This window comes from Psittacula echo (assembly GCF_963264785.1).
Source record: "Psittacula echo genome assembly, chromosome: 1".
Taxonomy (NCBI): Eukaryota; Metazoa; Chordata; class Aves; order Psittaciformes; family Psittacidae; genus Psittacula; species Psittacula echo.
In genome coordinates, this window is record NC_137735.1 from 73,254,864 (window position 1) to 73,269,128 (window position 14,265).

At 40.5% G+C, this 14,265-nt stretch overlaps 1 protein-coding gene across 1 annotated transcript in view; it reads left to right on the forward strand.

The window, feature by feature from the left end:
• Window positions 1-538: 538 nt before the first annotated feature.
• PRSS12 (serine protease 12) overlaps window positions 539-14,265 on the forward strand; it is a gene marked incomplete at its 3' end in the record, with an annotated part of 40,511 nt that continues 26,784 nt past the window's right edge. The window contains exons 1-4 of the mRNA XM_080623118.1: window positions 539-908; window positions 8,242-8,380; window positions 10,660-10,838; window positions 12,931-13,081. Coding sequence (XP_080479244.1) covers window positions 554-908; window positions 8,242-8,380; window positions 10,660-10,838; window positions 12,931-13,081 — 824 coding nt within the window. The 5' untranslated portion in view covers window positions 539-553. The remainder of the gene's footprint in view (window positions 909-8,241; window positions 8,381-10,659; window positions 10,839-12,930; window positions 13,082-14,265) is intronic.

The following is a 14,265-nucleotide window of genomic DNA, read 5'->3' on the forward strand; positions in this document are numbered from 1 at the left end:
GCGGCTGTCGGCGGGGTTGGGGGAGCCACAGCCGGAGGGAGGATCGAGGGCAGACAAAAAAGGCAGCTGGTAGGGGAGCCCCAAGTGCGCGGCAGAAGCGGGGTGGGGGAGGAGCCTGCGCAGCGATGAACCCGATGGGTGGCCGGGGAGGACGCAGGGAGGTTTACGGGGGCAGCTGCGCCCGGGACTGGCAGGAAGCGGGAGAGCGCCCGAGGCCGGGCTCCCTGGAGCGCGTATGGCGCGGTCCATTCGCGGTCCCCTCCAAAGCCCTGCTAGGGCTGCCGGAGCGGTTGCTGCCCTGAAGAGTTGTGGCTGAGAGCCCCAGACGCCGCCGCCGCCGCCGCCGCTGCTGCTGCTGTTGCTGGGGCTGCTCGCCTCTCCGCGCCTCTCCGCGCTCCGCTCGCCCTGCCCCCGCAGGCAGCTCTGCCGGGGGGAGGGCCACAGGGGTGTGCGGCGTGGGTGATTAGCGGGACGCCGAGGCCCCGCCTTCCCCCCCTCGCATCCCGGGCGAGATGAGACGGGGAGATGGACCCGAGCCGGCGGGATTGGCACCATGATATTCGTCGGCTTTGTGGTGGCCCTGGTGATAGGGACGATCCCCGGAGACCGCGAGCTGGGGCAGGTCTCCGCCAGCCTCCCGGCCATCCGCCACCCGCAGCCACCCGCCTCGGCCCCGCCGCCGCCGCCCCCCGCCGGCCGCCCCCCTGCTCCGCCAGCCGGGAGCTTCGCCGCTCCCCGACGCCCTTGGCCACCGGCGGTGTCCACTCTCCCGCGGCGGCGGACAGCGGGCCGGGCGCCGCGGGGCCGCCGCTGCTCCTGCGCCCCGCCCGGCGGCGGCGGGCTGCCCGGGTGCGCCCCGGGGGTTGGCCAGGGCCCGGCGGAGCGCGGCCGCGCTAACTGCGAGCAAGGTGAGGGGGGCAGGGACGCCGGGCAACGGGGAGGGGGCGAGGAAGCGCCGCCGTCGGGCGTGTGGTAGTGGCGGAGCGGAGCTGCGGGCGGAGGACCGGCTTCGCTGGACGAAGAGCATTAGCAGGGCGGCGGCGTTCTCACAATCCCCTGCCCGGTTCCCCGTCGTTGGAGGGAACAGGTAACAGCAGACACCTTTTGCCACAGTGACAGCAAACGCTTTTCTGAGAGGAGCGTTTAAACTTTTACATCAGTAGATGCAGCGGAAGGACGAAGGTCCGACCCGGTTTTAGCCCGACGCTATTTTAATACTAGGTAAATCGCGTTAAGAAGCTGCGCTTAAAGTATTCAGTAGGCTGAGTTAGCAAAGGCTGTCATTCCCCTTTTTGTAATTGGGCACACTTCTACAGGAAGCATTTGGGTCTCCAGAAGCCCAGTGGCAGAAGGAAGAGCAAAAGGATGCCGCGCTCTAAACGCCAACTGCTCCCATTGCATCTCTTTTCTTTCTCCCCCTATCACCCTTTCCCCATCTTGGGATAGTGGGGATTGCAAGTTATCGCTGGTGCCTAAGGACATCTGTCAAGAGACCTGCCTCCCCCTGCCCCCAGCTAAACTCCCAGTGACTTCAGTGGAAATTTTCAGTGCATAAGGTCTGAACAGCAATTTCAGCATTCAGCCCTTTAGCCAGCACCGTTGGCGTTAGATATATACTATATTTCTGCATAGATATATATATACTGTATAGATACATACTCTATTTCTGTACAGTCTGATTTGGAATGACTTCACATTTGAATCTGGGACCCCACTTAGATCCAGCTGTGGAGTCCTTGGTATAGGGAAGATGGGGAGGGCCACAGAGATGATCAGAGAGGGATGAAGCACCTCTCCTATGAGAAATGCCTGAGAATTGGGGTTGTTCAGCCTGGAGAAGATTCCAGGGAGACCTTAGTGAGGCTTTCAGTTCTTATGGGGAAAGACTTTTTGTCAGGGCCTGTTGCGACAGGACGAGGGGTGATGGTTTTAAACTAAAAGAGGGGAGATTCGGGCTGGATGTGAGGAAAAAATTCTTTACAACAAGGGTGGTAAAATACTGGCACTGGTTGCTCAGAGAGGTGGTGGATGCAGCATCCCTGGAGACATTGAAATCCAGGCTGGATGTGGTTCTGGGCAACCTGATCTAGTTGAAGATGTCACTGCTCATTGCAGGGGAGTTGGACTAGGTGACCTCTCAATGTCCCTTACAACCCAAACTATTCGCTGATTCTATTCTCTGATTTTCTCCTGCATCTCTCTGGTATTATCTCCTACCTAAGTAAGAACTATGTCTTATCTCTAGCTTTACTAAAAATAACGAATCAGAAATTTTGCAACAAAAATAAGAAATTCTCTTCTTTGTTGCCCTTCCTTTTACATATCTTGTAATAGCACAAGGTCAGCAAGGAAGTTGATCATTGATATCAATAATTTTGTTCTTGTGGAAGTTTTTTTGGGTTGTTTTTTTAATTAATTTACTTTCAGATCTCTGAAGAGGGTTGTTATCTTTCTCTTTCAACAATAGCCCTAGAAGGTGTGTGAAAAAAAGCTGATAATTTGACCAATGTGATAATAATACATATTGGTATAAAATATCACATGAAGAGCATAGGGAAGCATTAAGGTGCCTCCATATTGATCATTTATGCATTAAAAGAAAAACGCAGCTTCCAAGTAAAATACTGTATTCCTTCAAGAAGATAGAAGGATATTACGCATTACAGATGTTTTCCTGGAAAGAATACCAGGCAGCTGATGCCATGCAGGAGAAAATGGATAACTGGAGACAGATAAATCTAGAAGCCTTCCCAGCCTTTAACTCATCCTAATTTGGGAAAGAGATCCCACAGTTGCTTCTTTGATTTAGCCCATCATATATATAGCTTTTGTTTTCAGAGTTCTTCAGGCTGGTCCCTAAAAATACTTTGTGAGGACTTGGTCTAACATGTTACAGTGAAGAAGAACATATCATTGTATTGCTAAAGAACCCAGGACTGCACTTACTAAATTCCAGAATCCGCTGTGAGTTCAGCACAAATGTGATTTAAGTAAAAAAATACCAAAAAGTACTACACGGTTTGGGTTTAGCCATGTTTCTTTAGTCTTTTCAGAATGATGCCTTTTTTTCTGCCAGAAAAAGGAAATCCAGGTTAGCCCCTGTTAAGAGAGAGGATGTAGCTACTGAACAGTAGACAATACTTCCTTATTGAAAGGTTGTCTGGTCCTACTGGACTCAGTGGTAAATTTTCAGTGACATCAACAGAGCAAACATCTGTCCTAAAGCCTTCATGGAGGTGACATGAAAGTATTAGTGTGTGAGATGGCTTGAGGTGGAACATGGAAATCAATGAAGCCATCTGCCCAGAAATAATAAACATTATTGTAGTATTCGTCATGAAGTATGTTCCTTTGTTACAAGAAGCAAAGAAATGCAAGTAAGGCAATGCTATGATGCAGTTTATAGCTGGAGAAGGACAGAGTATTCAGAGATAAACTCACTGCATCTACTGCTTTAGTACATGTCCAGTACATGTTCAGTTATTCAGCACCTGCAATGACTAAATGCAATACCATGTTCAAAGCCTTAACTGTAAATCTCCTGGCTTTTCTAGCTTACATATTAAGACTTACCTGCAAAGTTAACTGGCTAAACTTAGTGCATGTGTATTTATTAAACTGCTTTATATTTAAACATTACTGGCTATAATATACTATAAACATACTATATTTAAACATTAAACATTAATGATGATGATAATAATACAAGTGCCTTTATAATTATACTGTGTGGTACCAGTCTAAAATCTGTTTTATAGTTTAAATAATTGATTTTGGTGTTTCATTTCCTTCCTTCTCAAATGAGAGACATCTGGGTAATATTATTTATTCATGCCTTGAAAGCAAGTAAACCAAGTACCAACATACATGTAAAAGTTATCATGATTAGCCAAGGAAATCATAGAGGAAAATAAATGAGTCTGAGAGTACTCTGTACACAGAGCCAACAGAAGTCCAGCAAAGTTTAGTATTTTAGTTACTGCTAATAACAACTTACCTGTAATGTACTCATGCTTCAAAAAAGAGGCCTACCACAGTACCTAGAAGCAACCTCTGCCCATAATGTTTATGTGGCATGTAACTACAGTATTCTGCATGCTATGCTGTTTATGCTATGTTGTTACATATCCAACTTAAACCTCTTTGAGTCAAGGGGGTTAACTATTTTTTCGTATTTTACAAAGGCAAAACAATAGAAGAAAGGGTATGTGTCTCTGCCATAGGTCACCCTAATAATCAGCGGCAGAACTGGAAATAAAATCCACATCTCTAGAATGGCCAGATTGTAGTCTTTCCATTTAAATTGTTTTTATCACAGGATAATTCCACTAATACTAATCAAATGATGCTTTACTAAACTGTGAGTGAAGGATCAAGCCTCAGGCTTACAGTCTAAACCGCTAGATTTTTCTCTGCATTATACTGTAGTCCAGGCAGTTGATGGAAGGTCTTTTTGGGACTTTGGGTTTTTTTAAGAGCACAGGGTTAAAGAAAAAAAAAGATGAAAAAATGAACATGAATGTCTGTATTTTCCTTCAAAGAAGCAGTTCTCCTGAAACCGTTCTTATTACAGCTGCACAGCATGAGACCCCTGATTTTCTACAGCTCTGTACCACGTAAGACAATGGCAGATCTTTAGAGCCTGTTACATTCCTAACACTTCCATTTATTGTTTCAGAGACTTAAACCACTGATCGTTGGCATGATGAATCGCACTCTGCAGAGGAACCAATACAGCACATTACACATTCAATATATACAATATTTATGAAACTTCTAATGTAAGGATCCTTGAGTATGCAATACAGCACTGCTGAAGTTCTCAAGATAGTTCTTTAAAAGTAGTTCTGATGGATGCATCCTTTTTTTCAAGGTTAGAATACCAGGAGAAAATAATTATAATTTTAGACTAAGAGTAGTGCTCAGCAAAATGATGGACAACAGCATTCACTGATCACAGCGAGCATCATCCATAGTTTTGCTGATTTGCATAGTTTTTCATCAACAAGACAAATTTCTTTGATTTTAGCCAGGCCTGATCCTGGAAGGGAAGAAAAATTGTCATTGATTTAAAATGGTGCTGGATTTGACTTGTACTACAGATAGCTTTTTACAAGTACGTCATGCAAACTGATTAATCAGTTTCATCCTGAAACTGGGATAGACTCTTTTACATGTACTATGAATCATCCAACAGCATTCTGAAATACTGTGAGTTACAATGTGGTTACATGGAATATATATATACAGCATGTGTCAGTAGGAGAGCCTGGCACTTTATGTCACTTTGGACCTAATTGACTCCAGGGTAACAGAGATGAACAGTCAGTGCAGGGCCCTTCTGTGGCACTATCTGACATTGACACACCCTGGAAATGGAAGCAGAAATGAAAATATTTGTTGTTTTTACAGATTTCCAAAATTTAAAGTACTTATTTTGCTTTGCCTTAAATCTGCAATTTCAGAGCACCCAGCACAAGGGTGAAAGGCACATACAGCTTCTACGTCTGATCCCTCTTTTCCAAATCTACACTTAGCCAAATCACAAACCTTTGGAAACAGGTGTTTATGAAGAAACTACTGGCACACATTTAGCTAACACCATAAACTCCACTGCTGCATCACATATATGTAGAGCAGAAGTGGAAGGGATTTCCATTCTATTTGCAATTCAGCCATGGTTTTACTTAATTGTTTTAATTGAGGAGAGAATGCCGAATTTTGTCCTGCATGGTTGACGTTAATCATAGCTGTAGATATCAATACTATCCTATGAGAAGAGTAGTGACTCAATGCAACCAGCATGTTAGAATTATTATAGCATATATTTGGTTAACTCTATTAAAACCAGCAGGTATAATAACATGTTTAATATTAGTTACATGTAAAAATGGACTTTTTTTTTTTTTTTAATCTCTAGATTAATTTAGTGGGTGAAAATCAAGAATATTTTAAAGTTGTTCAAAAAATTACCTTAGCAATAATCCTGTGTTTTCTATATGACAGAAGCTGATTCCTTATCCTATTTTCTTGTGAGATGAACAAAGATTGGTTATGAATGCTACTGCCCTTCATAGAACATTGGTGCTCCTATGCACAGCTGGCAATCTACAGGAAAAAAGCAAACTAAGATATTTTGTTGAGATATTAGATAATTTTTTTAAAAATCCCTCATTAGTTTTTTTTCAGCTGTCTCTTCCCACAGGCGTGGGCACTGTCTCTTCCAGTCATTCTCCCTTCCTTACCACTGATACCAGTAATATGCTTTCCCACTGCAAATGGGAACAGACATCACCTAGGGATCTTTAGGGGGTGGCAAGGGAAAAGCTATTGTCTTTCTTCAATGGTATGTGTCCACAGTGAGAACTCTGTGCTTATCAAACTTCTTTCCTGAGGCTTCTACTGGAGATGTGAAGGATTTCAGATTTCTGTCATTTATCTCTTGTGCTGTCTTCTGCTCTGTGTAATGAATAAATTCTTTCACTGTTGTAATTGGGAATTCTGTAAATACAGAAAGAGGAGTGAGCCAAATTCTGCCACGGAGACCTTAGAAGAGAATTTTATTCTTCAAGGACTCCCTTATTCAATAATTTGAATACAAATATTGTGTAATGTGTATTCAGGAAACACTGTATTGATTTCAGTAGGTGTCATACAGGACTGTAAGGAATCGAGTACAAAATAAAACTTATTTTTGGAGATGACATCTTTAAAATTGCTTTCTGGTATATCAAGAATCACTTTACTATGACTGCAGCTGATGTTTCAAGTGAAAATAATAGTCTATACAAAAGTCTGGTGAAGAGCAGAAATAAACAGAATTCCAGGCTCTGTCTGTGACAGAAAAACAGAGATAAAAATTCTAAAGGCAGATAAACAATATACAACATGTCTGCACTAGTGATAATCCTGTATTCAGAATGGCAGGTCACTCTGTCATATGAGTTGAATAAATTCTGTTTGTAATTTACTGCACAGTAGGTTACTGCTGAGAAAGTAAATAGGAGGCAAAAAGGAACCTGAAACTAAGTTTGAGGTTAATTAATTCCTCGAGTTATTTGGCAGTCATTTGGCTTTCTGATTTTATAAAACATACTGAACTAAATTAAAACCAGGACACAATCTGAGTGAAAGCAAAGAAGAAAAAGTGAATCTACCTATCATCATAATCATCATCATTCTTTACATGTATGCGAACACCTATACAATGAAATGCAGACACAAAATCAGTTGTTTTCTCCCATTGCTAAAATCCCTGCAACCTGAACGATGATGGTATAGCTTCTAATTTTAAGTAGATCACAGAACAGAGCCAGATGTATTAACTGAGATTACTGGCAATACTAAAGCATGCAATTAGGCAATGTTTGATAAATTAACAGAAAGGTATTCTTGTACAATTTCTGCTCTGTTATGACTCTGTTCTGCTTCCGTACAGTTCTACCTATGACCAGCTTTTTTATACCTTTACCAGTGGCATTTGGCTAGCTTCATCAGCAGATCCATCTGGCATCTGAAGTAAAACTATTGTAACAACAAAATGCAAAATCTGTTAATTTTCTTGGAATTCTGTGCTCTGTAGCTCTCAAGAAGCAAACTATTTTTGAATTTTTTTAGATGATTCCTCATGGTTTTGTTTGAGAATTTGGTAAAGACCTCTCATGAATTAGTGAAACCACATCCAGTGTTTTTCTGTCTGAGAACAAGTATGAACAAATGCATTCTTTGGCTAAAATAAACCGCTGACATCCATGACATGCGTAATGTTACACTAGTCAGACCAAAAGCTATGTAACCCGTGTGTTTGTTTTCTGATTCCCCTAAACTGGATGGAATTATGTGGAAGATAGAAGTATGGCACTCCTATATATATATATACTTACTGCTCATTTGGGTAGAGGTAACCACATTTAAGTAATTATGTGTAGTCTATACATCTTTTTTTTTTTTTTTTGTTAGATCTTTAAGTTGTAGCATCAGAAGGATCAGAAATGTGATGTAATTTCAGTATAAGAAGGAAAATGCTTTCCTCATGTAAAAAATGTTACCTCCTTTTTTATATCACTGTATAAGAATACTAGATGTGCCAGAGTGCTTCTTAGAAGCAGCTCACTCAAAGAGCACAAAGAAGGTAACACATAGAACAAAGGGAAAATGAGGTTCAGAGTCTTTTGTATGGGATACATTAACTGAGCAATAGAGTATCTTGCAGGATTTTATTTTATATTTTTTTTTAACTAGGGACAGTGAGACTCCAGGGTGGCAAGAATGAGTTTGAAGGTACAGTGGAGGTTTATTTGAATGGAATCTGGGGAACAATCTGTGGGAGCCATTGGGACAATGATGATGCAACAGTCGTATGTCGACAGCTTGCACTTGGGTAAGTTTCAGTCTGAGTAAAAATCAGTCAACTTATTTTAATGGTGTTTCAGTATAAAGGGCAATCTATTTGGCAAATCCTGAGGACTCTTTGTGTTTGGTGATTGTTTTTTCTGTTTAAAGTTGTTGAATGCTGAAGTGTTTCTTCCCAGAATCCTTCACTTCCTTCAATTGCATTGTACTTCAAAGAGATTGCTGTGAGAATCAGTATTTCATTTGAAAGCTGCATGTGGGGTCTGGAGGGGAGCAGACCAGGCTAGAAACAATCTTTTCCAAGTGAAAAGTGTGAACAGGCCAGGAAAGCTTTGCAAACAAAAGCTACTTTACTAGACCTCCAGGAGATGTCCACAAGGGGAGAAATATGAGGTCTGATCTGATCTCTCTTATGGAAGTGTCAATTAAGAACAGCTCCAGTGAGGTTACTGAATCTATAAAAATGTAAATGTGTCCAGAATTAGACTCTATATGGGCTCCTCATCATAGGCAAATTCCTATGATGAGAGCATGGCATTCATTCCACCCTGCCAAAAAACATCTGGGACTCATCCTAGGTTTCTGGAAAATACGGCATTTTTGTTAGGCACATCATCTAGTTAGATAATCTGTGTGGTTTACTTTCAGAGTTGCATGCTCTCAACAAAACCTCCAAAAAACCAGACAAGTTTTGTAGCTTTGCATTTCTGTGGCAACGTTTTACAGAGTTAAAGTAATGCTGTGCATATAAAGTAAATAAAAAATAAAGTACAAAATAAAGTACAATGCAGGTTGAAAGTCCCTGCATTGTCCTTATTGACCACTACTTCCCACTGCTCTTGGAACAGGACCCTGTAACATAATCAGTCATTAAACTCTAGATAATGCCTATAGTGACACTGCAATTGCAGTAGTAAGATAAAATTGAGGTAAGGAAGAAAATGCCCATGCCAAAAGGCAGTTTAATAAATAAAATGCAATCTCAGCTTCTAAAAAATTAATGCTCTTCAAGTTAGCAACCAAACTACTTGAATAGCCCCCCACTTAGCACCTCATTCAGTTTGCACTTTCTCAATAAGCCACAAAGTATCACTGCCGTTTCTTTCAGTCACATACCAAGGTAGTGATTTTGTCTGCTACAAGCAGTAAGGGGCTTTTATAGCATACTTGGACTGTTATATTCCTAATGATTATTCTACTGTTTAAGACTGCTAGCCAGAACTAAATCTAAACTGCTTTATAATGTTCAATATGGACACATCATGCCAATTTATAAAAATATGAGGATTAGATAAAAGTTCAGCCATCTGGAAGCTGTGATTTTGCTTATGACTTCAGCTGTCTACATGCAATGTCTCCTTTCCTCATTTTTATGTAAGTTCTTTTTGCCTTCCATATCCTAAACATTTCAGTTGAACACTAGCACTATTAGCAAAAGTAATTCAGTGATACAGGTGAATGGTTTGGTCTTTCCAATAGAAATGGCTTAAATCTCAATTGAGGCCAAAAACTCACAAGCACACATCAGCTGAAAGTTTCTGTTACCATCAGTGTTTGGCAGGAATTCAGATCTATATCCCACAAGGTAAACTCACTAGGTGTTATTGGTGTCTTTCAGGTGCTTCCATCTATTCATTTGCTTTTAAAATATTTGGACTTTAGTTCTAATTTAATCTTGTTAATTAAATTAAACTTTTTAATTTGGCTTTATATGGAAGAAAAGATGGCTGAATGATTTTCACTGTAGGTTCAGTATGGGAAGGAAAAGGAAGCTGTTTATAAATATTCTGGATGGGAATGGCTGAATAGAGAATAATGGACATTACATCCTGATGTAATGGAGTATGAGGTGGTTTCAGTGCCCCCTGGTCACAACTGTATTATATGACGTGTATGGGCAGAGCACTGGTATGTTTTAATGGAGCAAAGGCGAGGATAAGCGTCAAAGGTAAGAGGTAAAGTGTTAGCATTACCTCTCCTGGCAGCTGCAGTGGGATGGTACTACAGATTCACCTAGGGACTGTGGACTCCGTGTTGATTTTTGTAGTTAAGAACTGGGAGAACAGGGATGTGGCTGGCCCTGCAGCAACACAGGCCATTGTATTAAAATACACCACAACAAAATAATGAGAACTGGGTCACATCTGTTACTTTTCTTTGTGCAGAAGACAATGTTGAACTGTACGAAAGTATGATGAATTTATACTGCTAAAGAAAGCTTTTTCTTCTCCAGGATTTACAGATGAGAAAATGTTCCATTTCCACTCCTCCCACTCTAATGTCCTATCCTGATTATTTTTCTTACAGTGAAAAAGGTACAGCAAAACATGTACCATTTTCTGGACTGGGCCTTACTCCTGTTTACTGGAATGAAGTGCGTTGTCGTGGTGATGAAGAAAATATATTGTTATGTGAAAAAAACATCTGGCATGATGGAACATGTCCTCAAAAAATGGCAGCTGCTGTCGCATGTAGCTCTTCCCTGGGTAAAAAAACCTTACGGTTTGGTTACCTCCTTACCTTATTTAAATAGAAGTAGCAGTAATTACTTGTTATTAAATTAGAAAAAAATATTAAGACTTCTTGGAACAGGAAATTAAACAGATTGTATCATTGCATCATTAGCTATTTCAAATCCCTCTATGCTGTGCAAGCCTCAACTAGCTGAACTGCTATTTACCTTCCCATAGTCAACAAGGAAATTGTTGCTTTGAGATGTAGGCCGTGAGAAAGGGTGAAACAGCAAGAATCTTCTACTGTAAAAGTAGGAATTTCCCCCCCACATCTTTTTTTTAACTTTACAAAGTTATTCATTTATTTACCCAGAGGGTGTCTTTGATAGCTACATAAGCTACGTGTCAATTTGTTAGCTTTTCTTGAACAGTAGGGAGAAGCAGCAATTTCACAAACAGGTGATGCCATCTCCTTTGTTACAGAAGTGTGGGGATGACATTCCTTCTTCCTGTGAACGTGGCTGACGTTGCACAAGGAGCTATAAAGTTTTTGCCCTATGCTGCGTACACTTAAAAAAATTCCAAGCCTTTCTAGCTTAAGACTGCTGCCATACACATCACTCCCACAAGTCAAATTGATATTGTTAGAAAAAAAGTATTATTAATGTTTCTAAGACATGTCAGATTATTTTAATCAATATGCTAAACAGCAACTAAGCAGGTAATCATGCCATCAGATTTAAGATACTGCTACCCCTGAGGAAGGCTAGGCTGGCAGTGCTGAGGAGCTGGGAATGCCAGTTTCTTCTCCTGTATCTAAAACATGGATGGCCACGGTCAGTTCTGTGCTGCCTTTCCTCTCCTATTTATATTTCCTTGCTTACTGCCAAAGGCAGATGCATTTTTGTCCTAAAGCACCACTATTCATGAGGAATATTTTGATAAATGACTTCTAAAAAATCATCATGGTCTTAATTGAGAAAACTATAGTGCAGAGGGATAGGAGAATCTTTAAACTAGCAGATGAGTTGAAGCACCAAAACAAGAAAAATAGTTTTGCTTAAAGATACTGAAAACTATAAATTTGCAAATTATGCTTTTAGATTATAAGGTTTTCCTTCTGTTTATGGACATTTTCGTCAGAAAACTTTGTTTTGCTTAGGCAAATTTATTAAAGGACTGTTGTCTGTTTCCGTAATGCTGAAAGAAAGTTTATCAAGTAATGTAGAGTGCAGGATATCAGAAATGAATTAAACTGATCCCAAGTTTCAGCAGACTAGATGCAGCTTTTGTGTTTTAAAGGTTTTACTGCAACTAGAAGCCTTTTTAAGTAATTACAAATGCCCTCCATTTTTTTTAAGCCAAGAAATAGATGAAATAGTAGCACTAATTGCTTGGAAGGCCTACCAAAAAAAAATTAATCACATTTTAAATCATTCAGATATTAGATATGATGAAACTTTCAAATAACCTTTTTAAATAATATAGCAATGATTTTCCATATGGTTTTAAGCTGTTGTATTATTATAACTTTATGCAGAAGTGATGCTTTCAAGACAATTTCTTGCTGGACCAGAAAAGGGCTAAGGGTTTGAAAAGACCAAAAACCAAACTGTATCTCAGAAACAGGAAGGGAATAAATTAAAGTGAGACTCCACAGTCAATGAGATTTCACTGCTCTGACTGGAATTACCAAAGAAATGAAAAAACATGAGGATGAATTTCTACTTCTGTGGTAATGAAAGAATTTGAGCCTCTTAACTTCAGATTTTACCCTCTGGGACCAAGCCTATACAGAGCCAATTTTGCTCATACTGGTAGAAATGCAGCTGTAACTGATTGATTGTAGTATTTGGCTTTACAGCCCTAAGTACCTGTGAACATTCTTACCCTTAAGTAACTCAAGATCAGTATGGTTACTTGTCTGTAACCATAATATTCTTCAGCTACTGAAGACTGGCACTAGGAGAACTCAATTCTTTTCCAGGTTTTCTATCTAACAAAAAAAAAAGTGTGGTTCTTAAGGGATGTCAGAGAAACCATTAAGTGATCTTTTTTTCTTTACTATCAGGATAACATTTTGGGGAAGAAATAACCTTTTCCTATATTCTATGTTTGATCATAGCCCCTGTCTTTACTCCAGTTCGGCTGGCTGGTGGGAACAACACTCATGAAGGAAGAGTAGAAGTCTATCATGCTGGCCAGTGGGGGACTGTCTGTGACGATCAGTGGGATGATGCAGATGCTGAAGTTGTCTGTCGGCAGCTTGGCCTTGGGTTTGTTTTATTACATATTTTCTCCTCCAGCAGCAAAGCAGGAGAGTTAGTCAAATACACTGCTTGGAGCTGTCAAAAGATGCTCCTTTAAAATTGCACTAATACTTTGAAGCAGTAACTAAGTTTATTTACAGAAGGTTCAGGCACGGCACCATTACTTTCAATTCCCTGGAACTCTGATTTATAGGAGGCAGTTTTCAGTGTCAGTCAGGAGCAGTTTGTCTGTAAATCAGACAAAAAATGTGTCTGAGAATAAAGCTAACTTTTGAGTGAAAACACACTGCAATTTCAGTAAATTTTCAATCAAAAACTAGGTGAAAAAAAGCAAGTTCCTTTGATTATTAAAATCCTTACATGCATTTTACTCAAGAGTCTAACAGCCTCCTTACTTTGGAGTAAGAGCACTGCCTTGACAGAAAGGATATGTTTTTTGCCATGCCTGTGAGAATCTTTCAAGATCTGTGTAAGTCACAAGTCTCTGAAGATTGTCACTTTGCACCTACTGAGTAGAGATCAATTTGAGCTTTTGATAATTAAAACTTATCAGTGTTTCTGTCTGACTAAGCATGGTCCATGATAGAGTCACAGCAGCTGAACAGGATTTTCTTGCTCTTCCCTGGGGAGCAACGAAAAAAATCACCCTCCGGGAGTGATTCTGATACCACACAGAAAAGTATTCAGTATTTGAGGAAAGATGCTTTAGAAGTGGGAGGCAAAGAGAAGAACTGCTGTATCAGAGAGGAATGAGATGGTGACAATTGGGATGAAATGCCATATGGGTTGAAGAGGGAAAGAACTAGGAGCAAGATACTAAGATGTATCCTAAGGAGGACAAGGGAATTATATCTGAGTCAGACTGGAGGAGAACAAAGCAGGTAAGTGCAAAGGAGACTGGAACAGAACTCTTCTGTTGCTGCTGGGATTATGATGAATTAAAAGAAGTGGCACTGAAGGTAGCAAGTTTTGTGGCATTAGATGGTGGCCCCTAGAGCGTATTTTGTAACGTGTCACTGAGGCTTTGGACTGCTGATGCCATCTAAATTAGCTCAAAAGGACAAGTACAGTGCAGTACTCCAAAAGTTCCTAGATCTCCTGGTGAGCTATGTGGGAATCTACATGCTTCTCTGACATCAGATTTTCATTTTCCTCTGGTTTATTTTATACTGTATTTCTACATTCCTGTA